The 17,140-nt window shown below is 40.9% G+C and overlaps 1 protein-coding gene across 4 annotated transcripts in view; it reads left to right on the top strand.

Annotated features, from left to right (window-relative positions):
• KIF20B (kinesin family member 20B) overlaps positions 1-8,875 on the top strand; it is an 85,554-nt gene extending 76,679 nt beyond the window's left edge. For all 4 annotated transcript variants that reach the window (XM_028098997.2, XM_028098996.2, XM_028098995.2 and 1 more), the window contains 2 exons: positions 6,705-6,847; positions 8,696-8,875. In XM_028098997.2, the coding sequence (XP_027954798.1) occupies positions 6,705-6,847; positions 8,696-8,773 (221 nt within the window). In that variant the 3' untranslated portion in view covers positions 8,774-8,875. The remainder of the gene's footprint in view (positions 1-6,704; positions 6,848-8,695) is intronic.
• Positions 8,876-17,140: the final 8,265 nt, after the last annotated feature.

Raw genomic sequence — 17,140 nt, 5'->3', positions numbered from 1 at the left:
GTCTTGTTGTTGGTGTATAGGAATGCCACTGATTTCTGTGCATTGATTTTATATCCTGCCACTTTACTGAATTCCTGTATGAGTTCTAGCGGTTTTGGGGTGGAGTCTTTGGGGTTTTCCACATAAAGTATCATATCATCTGCAGAGTGAGAGTTTGACTTCCTCTTTGCCGACTTGGATGCCTTTGATTTCTTTTTGTTGTCTGATTGCTGTGGCTAGGACTTCTAACACTATGTTGAATAGCAGTGGTGATAGTGGACAACCCTGCCGCGTTCCTGACCTTAGGGGGAAAGCTCTCAGCTTTTCCCCATTGAGAATGATATTGGCTGTAGGTTTTTCATAGATGGCTTTTATGATATTGAGGTATGTACCCTCTGTCCCTGTACTCTGAGGAGTTTTGATCCAGAAAGGATGCTGTACTTTGTCAAATGCTTTTTCTGCATCTATTGAGAGGATCATATGATTCTTGTTCTTTCTTTTGTTAATGTATTGTATCACGTTGTTTGATTTGCGGATGTTGAACCAACCTTGCAGCCCAGGGATAAATACCACTTGGTCATGGTGAATAATCCTTTTAATGTACTGTTGGATCCTCTTGGCTAGTATTTTGGTGAGAATTTTTGCATCCATGTTCATCAAGGATATTGGTCTGTAATTCTCCTTTTTGTTGGGGTCTTTGTCTGGTTTTGGGATCAAGGTAATGGTGGCCCCATAAAATGAGTTTGGAAGTTTTCCTTCCATTTCTATTTTTTGGAACAGTTTCAGGAGAATAGGTATTAAATCTTCTTTAAATGTTTGGTAGAATTCCCTGGGGAAGCCATCTGGCCCCGGGCTTTTGTTTGTTGGGAGATTTTTGATGACTGCTTCAATTTGTTTAGTGGTCATAGGTCTGTTCAGGTTTTCTCTTTCTTCCTGGTTCAATTTTGGTAGTTGATACATCTCTAGGAATGTACCCATTTCTTTCAGGTTATCTAATTTGCTGGCATAGAGTTGCTCATATTATGTTCTTATAATTGTTTGTATTTCTTTGGTGTTGGTTGTGATCTCTCCTCTTTCATTCATGATCTTGTTGATTTGGGTCATTTCTCTTTTCTTTTTGATCAGTCTGGCCAGGGGTTTATCCATCTTGTTAATTCTTTCAAAGAACCAGCTCCTAGTTTCGTTGATCTGTTCTACTGTTCCTTTTGGTTCTATTTCATTGATTTCTGCTCTGATATTTATTCTTTCTCTTCTCCTGCTGGGTTTAGGCTTTATTTGCTGTTTTTTCTGTAGCTCCTTTAGGTGTAGGGTTAGGTTGTTTATTTGAGACCTTTCTTGTTTCTTGAGAAAGGCTTGTATTGCTATACACTTTCCTCTTAGGACTGCCTTTGCTGTATCCCAAAGATTTTGAACAGCTGTGTTTTCATTTTCATTGGTTTCCATGAATTTTTTTAATTCTTTAATTTCCTGGTTGACCCATTCATTCTTTAGTAGAATGCTCTTTAGCCTCCATGTATTTGAGTTCTTTCCAACTTTCCTCTTGTGATTGAGTTCTAGTTTCAAAGCACCGTGGTCTGAAAATATGCATGGCATAATCCCATTCTTTTGGTACTGGTTGAGACCTGATTTGTGACCTAGGATGTGATCTATTCTGGAGAATGTTCCATGGGCACTCGAGAAGAATGTGTATTCTGTTGCTTTGGGATCGAATGTTCTGAATATGTCTGTGAAGTCCATTTGGTCCAGTGTGTCATTTAAAGTCTTTATTTCCTTGTTGATCTTTTGCTTAGATGATCTGTCCATTTCAGTCAGGGGGGTGTTAAAGTCTCCCACTAGTGTTGTATCGTTATCAATGTGTTTCTTTGCTTTTGTTATGAATTGCCTTATATAATTGGCTGCTCCCATGTTAGGGTCATAGATATTTACAAATGTTAGATCTTCTTGTTCGATAGACCCTTTAAGTAGGATATAGTGTCCTTCCTCATCTCCTATTACATGTTTTAAAGACTTTGTTTTAAAATCTAATTTGTCTGATATCAGGATGGCCACCCCAGCTTTCTTTTGGTGTCCATTAGCATGGTAAATGGTTTTCCACCCCCTCACTTTCAATCTGGGGGTGTCTTTGGGTCTAAAATGAGTCTCTTGCAGACAGCATATCGATGGGTCTTATTTTTTAATCCAATGATAGCCTGTGTCTTTTGATTGGGACATTTAGCCCATTTACATTCAGGGTAACTTTTGAAAGATATGAATTTAGTGCCATTGTATTGCCTGTAAGGTGACTGTTACTGTATACTGTCTGTGTTCCTTTCTGATCTATGCTGCTTTTAGGCTCTCTCTTTGCTTAGAGGACCCCTTTCAATATTTCCTGTAGGGCTGGTTTCGTGTTTGCAAATTCCTTTAGTTTTTGTTTGTTCTGGAAGCTTTTGATCTCTCCTATTTTCAGTGACAGCCTAGCTGGATATAGTATTCTTGGCTGCATATTCTTCTCGTTTAGTGCTCTGAAGATATCATGCCAGTCCTTTGTGGCCTGCCAGGTCTCTGTGGATAGGTCTGTTGCCAATCTAATGTTTCTACCATTATAGGTTACAGATCTCTTCTCCTGAGCTGCTTTCAAGATTTTCTCTTTGTCTCTGAGACTTGTAAGTTTTATTATTAGATGTCGGGGTGTTGACCTAATTTTATTGTTTTTGAGAGGGGTTCTCTGTGCCTCCTGGATTTTGATGCCTGTTTCCTTCCCCACATGAGGGAAGTTCTCTGCTATAATTTGCTTCAGTATACCTTCTGCCCCTCTCTCTCTTTCTTCTTCTTCTGGGATCCCAATTATTCTAATGTTGTTTCATCTTATCGTATCGGTTATCTGTCGAATTCTGCCCTCGTGATCCAGTAGTTGTTTCTCTCCCTTTTTCTCAGCTTCTTTATTTTCCATCATTTGGTCTTCTATATCCCTGATTCTCTCTTCTGCCTCATTTATCCTAGCAGTTAGTGCCCTCATTTTTTATTGCACCTCATTAATAGCCTTTTTGTTTTTGACTTGGTTAGATTTTAGTTCTTTTATTTCTCCAGAAAGGGTGTCTCTAATAACTTCCATGCTTTTTTAAGCCCAGCTAGTATCTTTAAAATCATGATTCTGAACTCTAGGTCCGACATCATACTAATGTCCGTATTGAGTAGGTCCCTGGCAGACAGTACTACCCCTTGTTCTTTTTGTTGAGGTGATTTTTTCCATTTTGTCATTTTGTCCAGAGGAGAATAGGTGAATGAGTGAAGAAAATGCTAACAGGGTAACACTGTCCCCAGAAAATATACTCTAAACAAATCAGAAACGACCTGAAACCAGGGGAAAAGAAAGGGAAAGAAAGAAAAAAGAAAGAAAAAAAAAGAAAAAAAAAAGATAAAAACAAACAAAAACAGAACAAAGCAAAAAAAACCAGAATATGATCAGGCTGGTGTATAGATCAGTGCCACACGCTAGATTCTGGGTGTATTTTCGTCTGTTAGAATAAAGTGCCTCCTAAAATTTTAAAGAAAGAAAGACTTAAATAGGTACAAAATAAGGGTTGATACAGTGAAGGGATGGAATGTGACTGTAAAGATGAAAAGTATAAAAAGTTTTAAAAAAGAAATTGGTAAGAAGGTGTTTGAAAAAAGAAAGAGGACTAAAAAAAAGGGGGAGAGAATGTGATCAGGCAGGAGACTAGAATAAAGCCATACCCTAGAGATTTAGGGTATATTTTGATCTGTTAGAAGAAACTGTATCTCAAAATTTTAAAGATAGAACAACTTATATATATTTGCTAAAAATAAAGGTAACTAATACGAAGGGATAGAATATGACTCTAAAAATGAAAAATAAAAAATATTTTTTTTTCAAGAGGGATTGATAAGATGTTGGTTGAAAAGGAAAAAAGAAAAATTCAAAAACAAAAAGACAGTTAAAAAAAATTAACTTTGAAAGGCTAATGAATCATGGTAAAAAAGCCATGAATTCTATGTGCAGTAGTCCCCTAGCTCTGGAGTTCTCCCGTTCTCATTGATCGGTAAACTTGGTCTTGGCTGGCTGTTTGTGCTTATCATCTGGGGGAGGGGGCCTGTTGCTGTGGTTCCCAAATGTCTTTTCCGGAGGCGGAATTGCCCCACCTTTGTCGATCAGGGCTAAGTAATCTGCTCGGTTTTGCTCTGGGGAGCTTTTGTTCCCTGCAAGCTTTCCATACAGTGTTGGAGGACGAGAGTGAGAATGGCGGGCTCCCAATCTCCAGCCCGGAGGAGCCAAGAACTTGGGGCCCCGCTCCTCAGTGCGCCCCCAGAGAAAAGCAGTCAGTCACTCCCATCTCTCCGGTCTCCGGCCGCACTCCGTGCTCACCCGGCCTGTGACCGAGCGTTTCTGTCTCTAGCACCCGACCCCATGTGGAGTCTCCAAACCCAGCAGATCCCTGCGGTGCGCTCCCGCGCCGCTCCTCCCGGGGAGGAAGGGGAGTCTCCCCGGCTCTGCCGCTTGTTGGGTCCCTTCTGGAGGAGCAGTCACCTGACTGTTTGGCCAATCACAGTTTATGGCAACCCGGATCTGAGAGCCTGTGCCTCAGCTCCGTCTCTGCAGCCGGCTTCCCTGCTCCGATACCTGGGAGCTCTGCTGCACTCAGGCACCCCCGGTCTTTCTGTGACCCCAAGGGTCCTGAGACCACACTGTCCCGCGAGGGTTCCATCCCCCGCTTAGCCACTGGAGCGACGTCCCTCAGCGGAGCCGACTTCTAAAAGTTCCGATTTTGTGCTCCGCGGCTCTATCACTTGCCAGAAGCGGCCGACGGAGGCCCCCTCCCCTGCCGTCTGTCCTCCCGAATATCACCTTGGATTCACTTCTCTGCACGTCCTACCTTCCAGAAAGTGGTCGCTTTTCTGTTCAGAGAGTTGTTGCTATTCTTTTCTTCGATCTCCTGTTGAGTTTGTAGGTGCTCAGAATGGTTTGATCCCTATCCAGCTGAAATCCTGAGACCAGACGAAATCCAGGTCTCCTACTCCTCTGCCATGTTGCTCCCTTCTCCCTAGTGTGGATTTTTTAAAAATTTATTTCTTGGAGTATAAGATACCCCTATTTTGGATTATAAGTACATTGTGTCTGTTGTTGATACCTTGGAAATGTTGGGGGAAAAATAGAGATTAATTTTTCAAATTCTGTTCTTGATAACCACTGTTATTTCATTCCTTCGTTCACTGGTTTCCCAACTTTTCCCTCTTGTCTGTCTCCTGTCCATTCAGTGCATGGCTGCCAGTGATCTTTTCAAAGTGCAAATTGAATTATTTAAGCTATAATTTTTGTTTTCTTATCTTTTGCACTACAGTATAAGCTTCATGAGTGCAGTGTCTGTGTGGTTCCCATCCTCAGGTCTTAGTACAGTGGCTGGCACATTGTAGTGAGGAGTTTGGTGGCTCCCGGCCAAAATCCTATGTGTGACTTTTTTAGTTACAAAAGCTTTACCTGTTAGGCCTCATGGGGGAAAAGCTGCCCTCCCCACACTAAAGGAGAGCAGTCTCTGAAGAGAGTCACAGTCAAGGACTCAGGACCCTGGCCAGCTATGCCCAGATCCATATCTGTAGTCCTAGCCAAGGTGCCTTCATTCAGAGCCTCTTTACCGGGGGGTCTTTAGCAGAGAAATTCCTCAGGCACCTCTGCCTAGGACCTTATGACGGGAAAGGGGAGGGAACCTTAAAGACACTTTCTCCTCTCACTTGACTTTTCCACTCTTAGCCCTTCCTTCTGGCCTTCAGCTCCAAGGTCCATAAAACTGCAAGTGCAAGAACTTTTTGTTCAGTGCTTCCTTGGCAGGGGGCGAACCCCACTTCAGTGCTGATCTTCCTGACCTAGAACACACATGGGGAAAGATGGAAGGTGGGGGTGGGAGTTGGCACTTTCTCAGGTTTTGCCTCTTGCTTATTCTATTGCAGTAAGTCGTTAAAGGCTTAAGTGTTGCTTTCATTTTGGCTTATTGACTTACCTGGCTCCTCTGACTTCGGGCAGCTCAGCTCTTTCAAGCCCAGCTCAGCTCTTTCAAGCCCAGCTTAACCCTTGACAAGTAGACTTTAGCATATTTCCTTCAATGTTTTTTCTATTTAAAAAATATATATAGTTGATATTATATATATAAGGATTTTCTACCCAGGAGGTTTCCCAGATGGAAATATGTTTTCTATTAAAATCAGTATGTACCTGTTGAAAGACAAACAAATGTATAAAGTAAGAAATTAAAATTTTTATTCCACTTCCCAGAAGCAATCAACTATTAATTTGATTTACTCTGTGTGTGTGTGTGTTAACGATAAGCAAAGGGCTCACAATTCTAAACCTCTTTCACTTAATATTTATTGTGGATATCTTTACTTATCAGTGCTGCTGCATGGTCCAGGCTTTTTTGCATAACAGCATAAGCCTTTTCAAGTCATTAAAAACACCTGAGTTTTATCGGTTGTACTGTAATTTACCAAACCTTTTTTGACATTAGCCAAATGATGTTTTATTTATTTGCTTTTTTGTTTTTGCTGTTCATTATTCATGTGTTTATGAGACATTTAATTTTTTCTTTGTGAATTGACTATTCATGTCCTTTAACCATTTATAAGTTGCAGTGCTATTTCTCTTTAATTTGGTATGTTTTTCTTTATTAAGGATTTCAGACCTTTCCAGTTAAGAAGTTATTTATTTCAGTATTTAAATAATATATATTTTTTCACAGCAAAGAAGATAATTGAAACAATGAGCTCTTCAAAGCTCTCAAATGTAGAAGTAAGTAAAGGAAATATGTCTCGACCAAAACGGGCCAAACGGAAATTATACACAAATGAAATTTCATCTCCTATTGATATATCTGGGCAAGTGGTAAGCTACTCTTTTTGGCTTTCTTAAAAGTAAAACTGTTCATGTTTTTTTTAATTTGGGAGTATTCATAACAATCTGAATTTTATAATGGTTTGAATTTTTATTCTTTAGATCAAATCTTTTGGAATATGCTTTAAATGTTATACTTTTGCTATTTGATGTGTTAAATCTGTAATAATTGTAAGTGCTGCATTAATGTATACAAGTGTCACATATTTACATTTGTAAATTAATCAGAGAAATTTTAATTTCATCCGTAGAATTATCACTGTTTAGTAATTTATTTGCTTCTAACCCCTATTTTTCTTACTAACTTTATTACAAGAGTTGTACAAATCTGGCCTAAGTGGGCCCAGTAAAAATGCAGAATTGACATTCAGTCATTTCCTCCCACCTTTCCTCTAAGCCTTCCAGGTTCTTTTAAGAAAAGACTGTAGTTTGTCATCCTGGCTTGATGACTCATTCTCTTCACTCAGAACAGTCTGTGCTATTACAGGGAAAGTTCTAATTTTCCATCATGCTTGCATTTGCCTAGCGGATGAAAGGGATGGTAGAAAAGTAATTTAAGGAGAAGCCTTCCACAGGATGTGGGTCAGAGAAATCAGGGGAGAGACCTTCTGCAACAGTAGCTATCAGATACAAGACACTGAAAGGCAGGTGGTGAAGAATTAGGGTCAGTTAGGACATGCTGTTGGAAATACTATTCTCTTGGTCACTTTTCACTGTCTGATTAGTACATAATTTCTTCCCTTGGCTGAAGTCCTTCCTTTTCTTAGTTGCAGTATAATGCTCTTTCTACTTTCCTAAGTTATATACAGTAGTCCCTTCTTATCCTTGGTTTTGCTTTCCATGGTTTCAATGTCCTGTGGTCATCGTGGTCTGGAAGCAGATGATTCTCCTTCTGATATATTGTCAGAAGGTCAGTAGTAGCCTGACACTGTGTCACGGTGCCTACACGTCATTCACCTCACTTCATCTCAATACATGGCGATTTTATTATTTCTCATCATCACAAGAAGAAGATGGGAGAGTGCAGTATGAAAAGATGTTTAGACAGAAGACACAACATTCACATAACCTACTACAGTATACTGTTGTAATTGTTTTATTAGTGATTGTTGTTAATATAATTGTCAAACTTCATAAATTATACTGTATCATAGATATGTATATATAGGAAAAAACAGTAAACATAGGATTTGGTACTATCCTTGGTTTCAGGCATTCACTGGGCGTCTTGGAACATAAGCCCCACAGATAAGGGGGGATTATTGTACTTGTTGCTGCAAAATATCTTTTCTTAAAAATTATTTGAGTAATTACTTCAAGCTATATTTCAGTAATTACTTCAAATATTTCAGTAATTACTTCAAGCTATATATGTCCTGAATTCAATATAGGGTGTAGATTATTTTAATCCTATGTTAGGTAGTGTTGAAAGAATCTTTACAAAATCTATTACTTTAGACAATGCTTTTTATTATTTTTTAATTTTTTATTTATTTTTTAAGATTTTATTTATTTGACAGAGAGAGACACAGTGAGAGAGGGAACACAAGCAGGGGGAGTGGGAGAGGGAGAAGCAGGCTCTCCACTGAGCAGGGAGCCCGCTGCGGGGCTCGATCCCAGGACCCTGGGATCATGACCTGAGCCAGAGGCAGACGCTTAGTGACTGAGCCACCCGGCGCCCCTAGATAATGCTTTTTAATAGATTAGTATACTTCCTAGTCTAAAAGGACAAAAATATTATAATGTACCTATTATTCCAATTATGAAGCACCTGAATATATCTTACTAAATTATAAATAAGGCTTTATTTATAAAATGTTATGAAATTGTTAATTTCAGATTTTGATGGACCATAAAGTAAAGGAGAGTGATCATCAGATTCTCAAACGACGACTTCGAACTAAAACAGCTAAATAAATCACTTATGGAGACTGTTTTAATATAGGTTTTATGTTCATAATCATTGTAACTTGCATCCTGACTTTTCAAAGATAATTGTATATATTATGATGCATTAAATCCTGTGTATACATTGCTATTTTATACATAGTATAATTTTAATTCAATAAAGACAATAAGTCAACAGCCCCATTTGTTTACTTTTCTAAGACTTTTTTATAGTAGTTTTTTTTTCTTTCTCTTTTTTTTAGTATAGTTGACATACAAGGTTACATTAGTTTCAGGTATACAACTTAGTGATTTGACACGTTTATACATTATGCTATATAATGGTTTTTCAAACTGTATTCATTTTCCTTTTGTCCTAGGCATAGGATCAGTGAGGATCCTAGGAAAGATGCTGTTATTTTTGTTTTATTTTTTACACACATCATAGGTCAGATATTTGGTTTACTTACATTTCATAGTGTCTTATGAATTGTTTTTTATTCATTTGTTAGGAAATACAACTGATTGTACATGTCTCTTTGGATTATAGCTAAGATCCAGGAGTGTGTACATGTCTTCTAGTTGCCAGAATTTGTAGGCACATAATTTAGAAAAGATCTCAAGTCTTTAATTAGAATGTCTTTTATTTGTTAGTGAGCAAATAGAGTTGGCTTTCCTTTTTTTTTGGAACACAGAAGATCAGAAGCAGATAGAAAGGAAGCATCTAGAGGCTGAAAAAGCACAGCTAGTTAGAAAAAATAGAATTTTAGACCTAGAGGGACCTTAGAAATGCATTTTCTTAATTTTACAGAAAACTGAGACCCCTAAAGTTTACTTTTCTCAAGATCATACAGCTAAGGTTTATTGAGCTTTGGTTTAAAGCCAGTAAGAGGCAAAAACCAAAGCAGAAGTCTCAAGAATTGTTGCCAACGGGGGCTTTTAAATCTAAGAGCATACATTTATATATGCAAAACCTTAAAAGTTTCATTGGATTTTATCATTGTTTATTTTATGATAATGATGACCTTGAGTCAGAGAAAAAAGTTATCTTTAGTGTCTTGTTTAAGAGACACACCATGTTTAGGGAAAATTTCCATCAAAATAGTTCATTAAAACTTTTTAAGCACTAATTTTTTTTTTATGTTACCTGGTTTCATTATGCTAAAAATAGATACACAGTTGATCTTCATTCACCGATTACGTTTGCAAATTTGCTTACTTGGGAAAATGTACTTGTCAGTGCTCTAGGCACTTTTGTAGTCATTCTCAGACATGTGCAGAGTGGCAAAAAGTTTGAGTTGCCCAACATGCATGTTCCCTAAGGTTGAACAAGGTGACACTACCTTCTTGTTTCAGCTCTCAGAGTGTAGAGTGTCCCAGAATATAGACTGAAATCAAGCCTCAACAAGATTTGTGAGGGAGGCAGAGTTTACCAAATTGGAAGGGCTTGAGAAACACCTTGTGCTTTCCAAAGATTCATACTAACAAAGTATAAAACCAAACCCACATAAAGTTGAAAGTAGTAATCAAAATGCCTCCTGGAACAAAAATCAGCACCCTTCAGAGGAAGATAAATACAGAGTCTCTGTAACGTATGTTTTATAATGTGTGATAGAGTCAAAACAAACCTTGACGTGGCCTATGTTGAATTTTGCAAAAAACTTTAAAACAACTCTTAATGTATGTTCAGGGATTTAAAGGAAATGTTATCTTAATGACTATCGACATAAGGAATCTCAGCAGAGAAATAGGAAGTATAAAAGATAAAATGGAGTTGTTACAACAGAAAAGTAAAATAAGTGAAATGAGAGATACACTGGATAGATTTAGCAGCAGGAATGTCAGAAGAAAGTGTCAGTGAACTTGAAAACAGATCAATTTAAATTGCCCAAACTGGGAGAAAAGAGGTTGAAGAAAGAACAGAGCCTCAGGGTCCTATAGAACAATATCAAATGGATTCACATGTAATTGGAGATTCATAAGGATAAAAAATGAAAATAGGGCAGAAAAAATATATTTGAAGAAAAATGGCCATTTTATAAGTTTTATGAAGAAACACTGGCTTTGAATCTCTGTAAACCCCAATAAAGATAAATCCAAAGAAGACTACACCTCAGAAGATCATATAGTCAAACTACTGAAGACCAACAATAAAGAAAATTTTGAAAGAAAAATCGGCAGTCTTAAAAATCATGAGAAAAACAACACAATGCATGTGAGCCACTGACTGGGAGAAATATAAGAATATATAAAATTGTAATGAGAGCACAACCAGCCCAATAAAAATCTGGTAAAAGAAGACTTGAACAGATCCTTCAGTAAAGAAGACTCAAGCAGTGGTCAGCATACATATGAAAAGACACTCAAAGTCTTTGGTTATCATGGAAGACAAAGCCAGAAGTAGAGGCAAAACTGTAGTGATTGCTTTGAGGCTGGGATCAGGAGACCGGGTCAGGGGACATGTGGAGTAAGTAGGAATCAGTTTGAGAAGCACTTAAAAAGGATGACCAGTTTGAATCTATCTTGATTTGAGTATCTTCTGGAATATGTAAAAGGCAGTAGATAAGATGTATTTTTCCATGCTCCATGTTTAAAGAACTCCTATAAGTGTATATATGACTTTGATGAATTTTCCTTTCAAGATTATCAAGTGCACATTAAGTAAATCTGTAATCAGTTGGAAAAAAAGATAGCAAGCTGAGAAAGAAGATCTTCACAAAGTCAGTTTTTATAAAATATTTTCAAAAAATTTTGCATCTGTAAATAATTTCAAGATTGCAGAAAACTTGCATGAATAAAAATATTACATGGAATACTTAATCTTTACTCAGATATTCCTATTTTTTCAGCTTTACGGAGATCCAAGTGACAAAATTGTGAGATATTTAAAGTGTACAAAGTGATGATGTATGTATACATTGTGAAAGGATCCCCCTCGCCATAGAGTTAACACGTCCATCACTTCACATACTTATCCCCCCTTTTTTTTGGTTAGCAGATTTAAGTTCTAGTAGGAAATTTCAGTTATACAATACAGTGCTGTTCAACAAAGTTAAAGTTTTAATGAGAGAAGATGAAGGGAAAAGCAGGGTTTGAGTGGGCACCTAAGATATACTAGGGCTCTCTGTTCCTAGATGACTGCTGACACTCAAGGAATACCCACCTTCATCGGTTTCTTGAGAGAATTAAATGAGAACAGATGTAAAAAAATTTGTAAACACCTAAGTTATTAAATTCAGATTGAGACCGCTTGACAGTTTTGCCCAGGGAGAGGTCTGATTGTGTATTTGGTCAGCACATTGTCTCATCATAGGGAGAGTCACACGAGAAGTAATTTAAATTTAGATTTCTTATATTCTTAGCATCAACTTGCCGAGTTCCCCTCTGGGAGGTGGAAAAAGGCCTCCGGAAGATTATATTATTTACCTGCTTAGATTGCTCTTTTTCCTTTATGGCAATCTTACAGGAGGGATGACTATCCAATATCATCACCAATTTAGAGCTTCTTCTAACTCAGTGGATCTTAACTCTAGTTGCACATTAGAATTATGTATCTTAAAAAAACAAAAAGTACTGCTGCCTGGATCCTTTCTCAGACCTGAGGAGGGGCCTGGGCATCCAGATTGTTTCCAAGCACCACTGGTGATCAATCGTCAGATGCAGCCAGGCCTGAGGACCACCGCTGACATCGCAAAGATGAGGTTGTCCACCAGATGGAGACAAAGCACTTCTCCGTGGAAAAAGCTCCATACAAACAAAACCCATTCTCTGACTTTACATCTGTACCAAATTCCAATTTTTGTCATGTACCAAGCAGGGCAAACATGTGGGAAGATAGGTAAAATTATCCATGGCACTGTTGCTTGCCAACCACAGATATTCTTGCCACCACTGGGGAAAATTCCAGGAACCAATTTAAAAAATAGCATGTGGCTAAAAATATATCCTATTCACCCAATTACCTGAGTTAGCATCTGGAAATATTTTTAATCCTTTTCCTAGCTCACTTTGATAAAGTGGACCATATAAAAAAGGAGGGTAATATTGCTTATATAGAGAGGAAAATTTTGACATAAGATCACTCTCAGGAATCAACATCAGCACATGTAAATTAGATTAAAATATGCTCACAAGATTTTGGGAAATAAGCAGATACAATAATGTGACTTAGATTTATTCTTGTCTGGAATAGTTGATTGACAGTTCCCAGTTTTTATTTCTCCCACCTCTTGCCAGGTTCTGTCATGGAAGCTATAAAAGCTACAAACTTGATGTCTGTCCTCTTGTAGCTGGAGGTGGTCAGTGAGAGGTCGTTGAGAATCACTGGGGAGGATTTCTCTTCCCGACTAAAACAGGTTTCTTTCTTGCCTCTACCCGCTTTCCCCTGTTTTGTTAAGGACATGAACCTTGGAGGTGGAGCAACCAACAGTCACTGTCCCATGAGATGACAAGTGTGAGGACAAGTGAGTATAACGAAGGGTGGCAGAGAGGACCGGCAGGAGGATCCTGGGTTGCAGTGGGCCCCTGGGCAGCTACTATGCTCACAAGCACTGCCTGTCTCTGAACTTGTTGTGAGGGGAAAGGCTTCTTGTGATTTTCAGATGAATTTATTCCTAACTGATCCATCACTGAAAATTATATTGGCACATCGACATAAATATGTATTTATCATAATCACATTAGACATTTTCCTCTCTCGTTATTATCTTTTTAATCTTTCTAGTTAAAGAAACCCTGTCAGCTTTTGACAAAGCTAGGAATTTAGAAGCTCAACTTCCTTTTTTGGTTATTTCTAAAAAGCTTATGTCAAATGCCTAATTGTAAATACCACACAATCTCAGACCTGTACCCTTTTCCAGTTCCTCCCCATCTCCCTATTTCCCACCCTCCTCCCCTGTCCCTGGCAACCGCTTTTCTATCCTCTCTAGGAATTCAAGCCTTTTTTTTTTCCCCCATTCTACATACATGGGATACCATGCAGTATTTGGGATTTATCTTTCTCCTTGACAACTATTTATGGCGTGCTGACTCGGCGCCAGCGCCGGGGCTGCGAGGGCCTGCGGACCTGACGTGGTTCTGCCCCTGCGTTTTCAGTCCAGAGGAGCAGGCTGCCACGGGACAAATACGCACTCAGTAAGGACCTATTTCAATCTGTGAGGACAAAGGGATGGACACAGGGTGTTATCTGAGATTAGGGAACTTTGTGTCTCCTTTGACAGAACTGTTACCCACCTGTTCACCCAGGCTGGAAAACCGAGCTCTGTCCTGTCCTTTCCCTCATTCCTTTCATTCACAGCCAGCCACATCTCGCCTGTTTGGCCTTGTAAATATTTCTCAAACCCAGATCCTCTTTCCCTTCCTCATTAGCCTACGTGAGAATGTCTCCATCTTCTGTGTGGACCATGCATTACTCTTTGATGCCAGACTTGGTACACAGTCCCCCTTGCCCTGACAGCCTGCGGGCAGCTTTCTCCAAAACCTCTATCTGACCATGCTGCTCTTCTGCCTAAAGCTTTCCTAGTAGTTTCCTATTTTATGTTATAGAGTCAGCTTAGATTTCTAACCTCACCATTTTTTTCTTCATCTTAAATTTGGTACTCAAGCAACACCAACCTATTCATAGTCTTTTGAACACGCTATTATGGCGCATCATGCCTCTGAGCCTTCGATCCTTCTGCCCCATCTCTGCGGTTCCACCTCACCTTTTCATCTTTGTTTGACTTCAATTTACTTATCTCCCATGGCCCTCCTGTGCTCTTAGTGGTTCATGCTTATATACCCTCATTGTGGTGCTCAACATACTACACATTATATTTCACATTTGCCTGCCTTTCTAGAATGTGGGCACCTCAAGGATGGAGGCTTACTTTACTCGTCTCCATGTCCAGCAATATGCTTATAAATGCAATTTATAGCGGAGCTCACTATGGAATGGAACCAGAAGTGAAGAAATATTAGTTTATCTTGGAAGAAATGTGATTTGATGCCTAAGAGAAGGAAGCAATTGATGATTTGTGGTTTGATTGTCCAGCTGGCCTCAAAGTCAACAGCACAGGTGTTACAATTCCCTTAAACAGACACATACTTTTCATCAGTCCCAGATGGGCACAACTGATAAGGAAAATCTGTGCCCTAACATGGCCACCGAGCCAGCGAGAGCGTCCCAGTCCTTGCCCCAGGGCTCTTCTGTGTTCTCCCTGCTCTGCTTCCTGCACGCACCAATCCAGGTCCTTCTCCCTGCCCCGCTTCACGCATGCGCCAAAAGTGCCAAGTATGCGGAAGTAGAAGTGTATAAATTGCCACCTTTGTGCTCGGGGCTCAGACCTTTGGAGACCACTCTCCTCTGAGCCCGCCCGCGTTAAATAAACCTCCTATCCTCCAAGATCTCCGAGTGCCGCTTGGTTCTTCTGTCAGGCGATCCAGTCCAGGTTCCGTAACATTTGGTTCCCTGACCGGGAAACCCAACCGCGCTGGCCCATTGTTTCCACTGGTTTGGGGGCAACGGCGGGGCGGTGACAGAACGAGGGATCATAACAGAAAAGGAGCGCCCCAGCTTATTTTTGGCAGTTTCCTGCCCCAGTCGCCTCGGGCCAGGCCTGCTCTGCTGTTCCTGCCGGACTGGAGGAGACTTGGCAGATGAGGACCTGGTCCGAACGTCAGATTCTGGTAAGGCCTGGGGCTCCAGGACCCAGAAAGGCCCACCCCCCTTGGGTTGGAAGGGGAGCCTGATCCCCTCCCAGACACCTCTCACAGGTCTCACAGGTAGGGATTCCCAGGGAGGGAATGTAATAACTTCTGGAGTATGAATGTGTGAGTGAATGTGCAGTTCCACCTGGCTTGCTCAAGTGGACTGATTCTGTGACTCCACGGGCAGGCACCCTTAAGGTCCCCAGAAGCCTACGGAGTCTGAGTGGGCCCATCTGTGATTCTGTGGTGAACGGCATACAGTCTATGGCGGCATCGGAATAGTCACAACACTGCCACTGCTAGGGCTAAAGCCTCGCCTAAGCTCCTTCAGAACACGGCCAGATGGGCATAACATGTGCTAAAAATAATGCTCAGTCTGCACCACAGCCCCCGCCACGTGTCCAGAGGATGGGAGCAACCCCCTTCGAAGACCTAGAGGTAGACTTCACAGATGTGCAGCTGAGCAGGGGGTTCAAGTATCTGCTAGTAATAGTATGCACATACTCTGGGTGGGTCGAAGCCTTCCCGACCAGGATGGAGCAAAGTCGAGAAGAAGCTAAAGTCCTCTTGCGGGAGATCGTGCCCCGGTTCGGCTGCCATTAACAATCCATAGTGACAATGGACCCGCATTTGTGGCAGACATTGTACCGGTCTTGACCAAATCTCTCAATATCACCTGGAGACTCCACACCGCTTACCGGCCCCAAAGTTCAGGGAAAGTAGAACGAATGAATTGCACCCTCAAGGGAACCCTAGCAAAGTTTTGTCAGGAGACTAACCTCCCATGGCCGGGTCTGCTACCCCTAGCTCTCCTGTGTGCTCGCTGCATGCCCGGGACATCAGGTTTCTCCCCCATTCGAATTAATATATATGGACGGCCTCCCCCGTGCTTGGGAAGCCTTCCTGGAAACTTCCATCAGGTTGGAATAAAGGGATAAAGGAGTAGCTTCAGGCCCTGGGGGCCACCCTAAATAAATTACAAAAGTACACCATTGAGAGGGCCCCAATCTCCTTAGGGCCTCAGGTACACTCTTTCCAGGCAGGGGACTCAGTTTGGGTCAAAGACTGGAAGAAAAACCCCCTCAAACGGCAGTGGACAGGGCCCCACGCTGTTGTTCTAACTGCCCTCAAGGTCTCAGGTGTCACTCCGTGGGTCCACCACTCCAGAGTGAAGAAAGCTCATCATTCCGATGAGGAGCCACACCAGTGGAGAGTCCAGCCAGACTTCACGAACCCACTCCAGCTTCACCTTCAACGAGCCCCCACTGACTGATGGACACCTGCTCACTGTGGTCCCTGGCTCTCATTGGTGTGATTTCCCTCATCTTGGGATTCGGACTCTACAGAGGCTTACCATTGTCACTGCTTATTGGGTGTCCCTAGGGTGTATTACTGCACTTACTTATCCACAGGTTTCATCTGCTGTCAGGTTAGCCATGATGGCTCCCTCTACCTAAGGTCAAAGATCCCACTTTTACTGGCCCTCTGCTGTCTACTCCTGAGCACATTTCACCATGGTTTTCCTGACCCCAGTCAGTCCTGGTCTTCTTCTGCCTGGTGTGCTGTTCCTCCACACTGCCTCTAGCTTGCCCGGCCCGGCAAGGGGGCAAACTCTCATATCACCGTTACTGGCAAATGGACTTTCCAACTTATCCCCCTCAATCCCGCATCAGCGCCCCCACTGACTTCTTCCACCTGGGATGGGCACAC

The sequence above is a fragment of the Eumetopias jubatus genome, unplaced genomic scaffold (assembly GCF_037043125.1).
Source record: "Eumetopias jubatus isolate StellerSeaLion01/CBP00866 unplaced genomic scaffold, mEumJub1_p1.0 scaffold_17, whole genome shotgun sequence".
In the NCBI taxonomy this organism is placed as follows: domain Eukaryota; kingdom Metazoa; phylum Chordata; class Mammalia; order Carnivora; family Otariidae; genus Eumetopias; species Eumetopias jubatus.
Note: the sequence above shows the minus strand (reverse complement) of the source record. Positions and strands in the feature narration are given on the sequence as shown.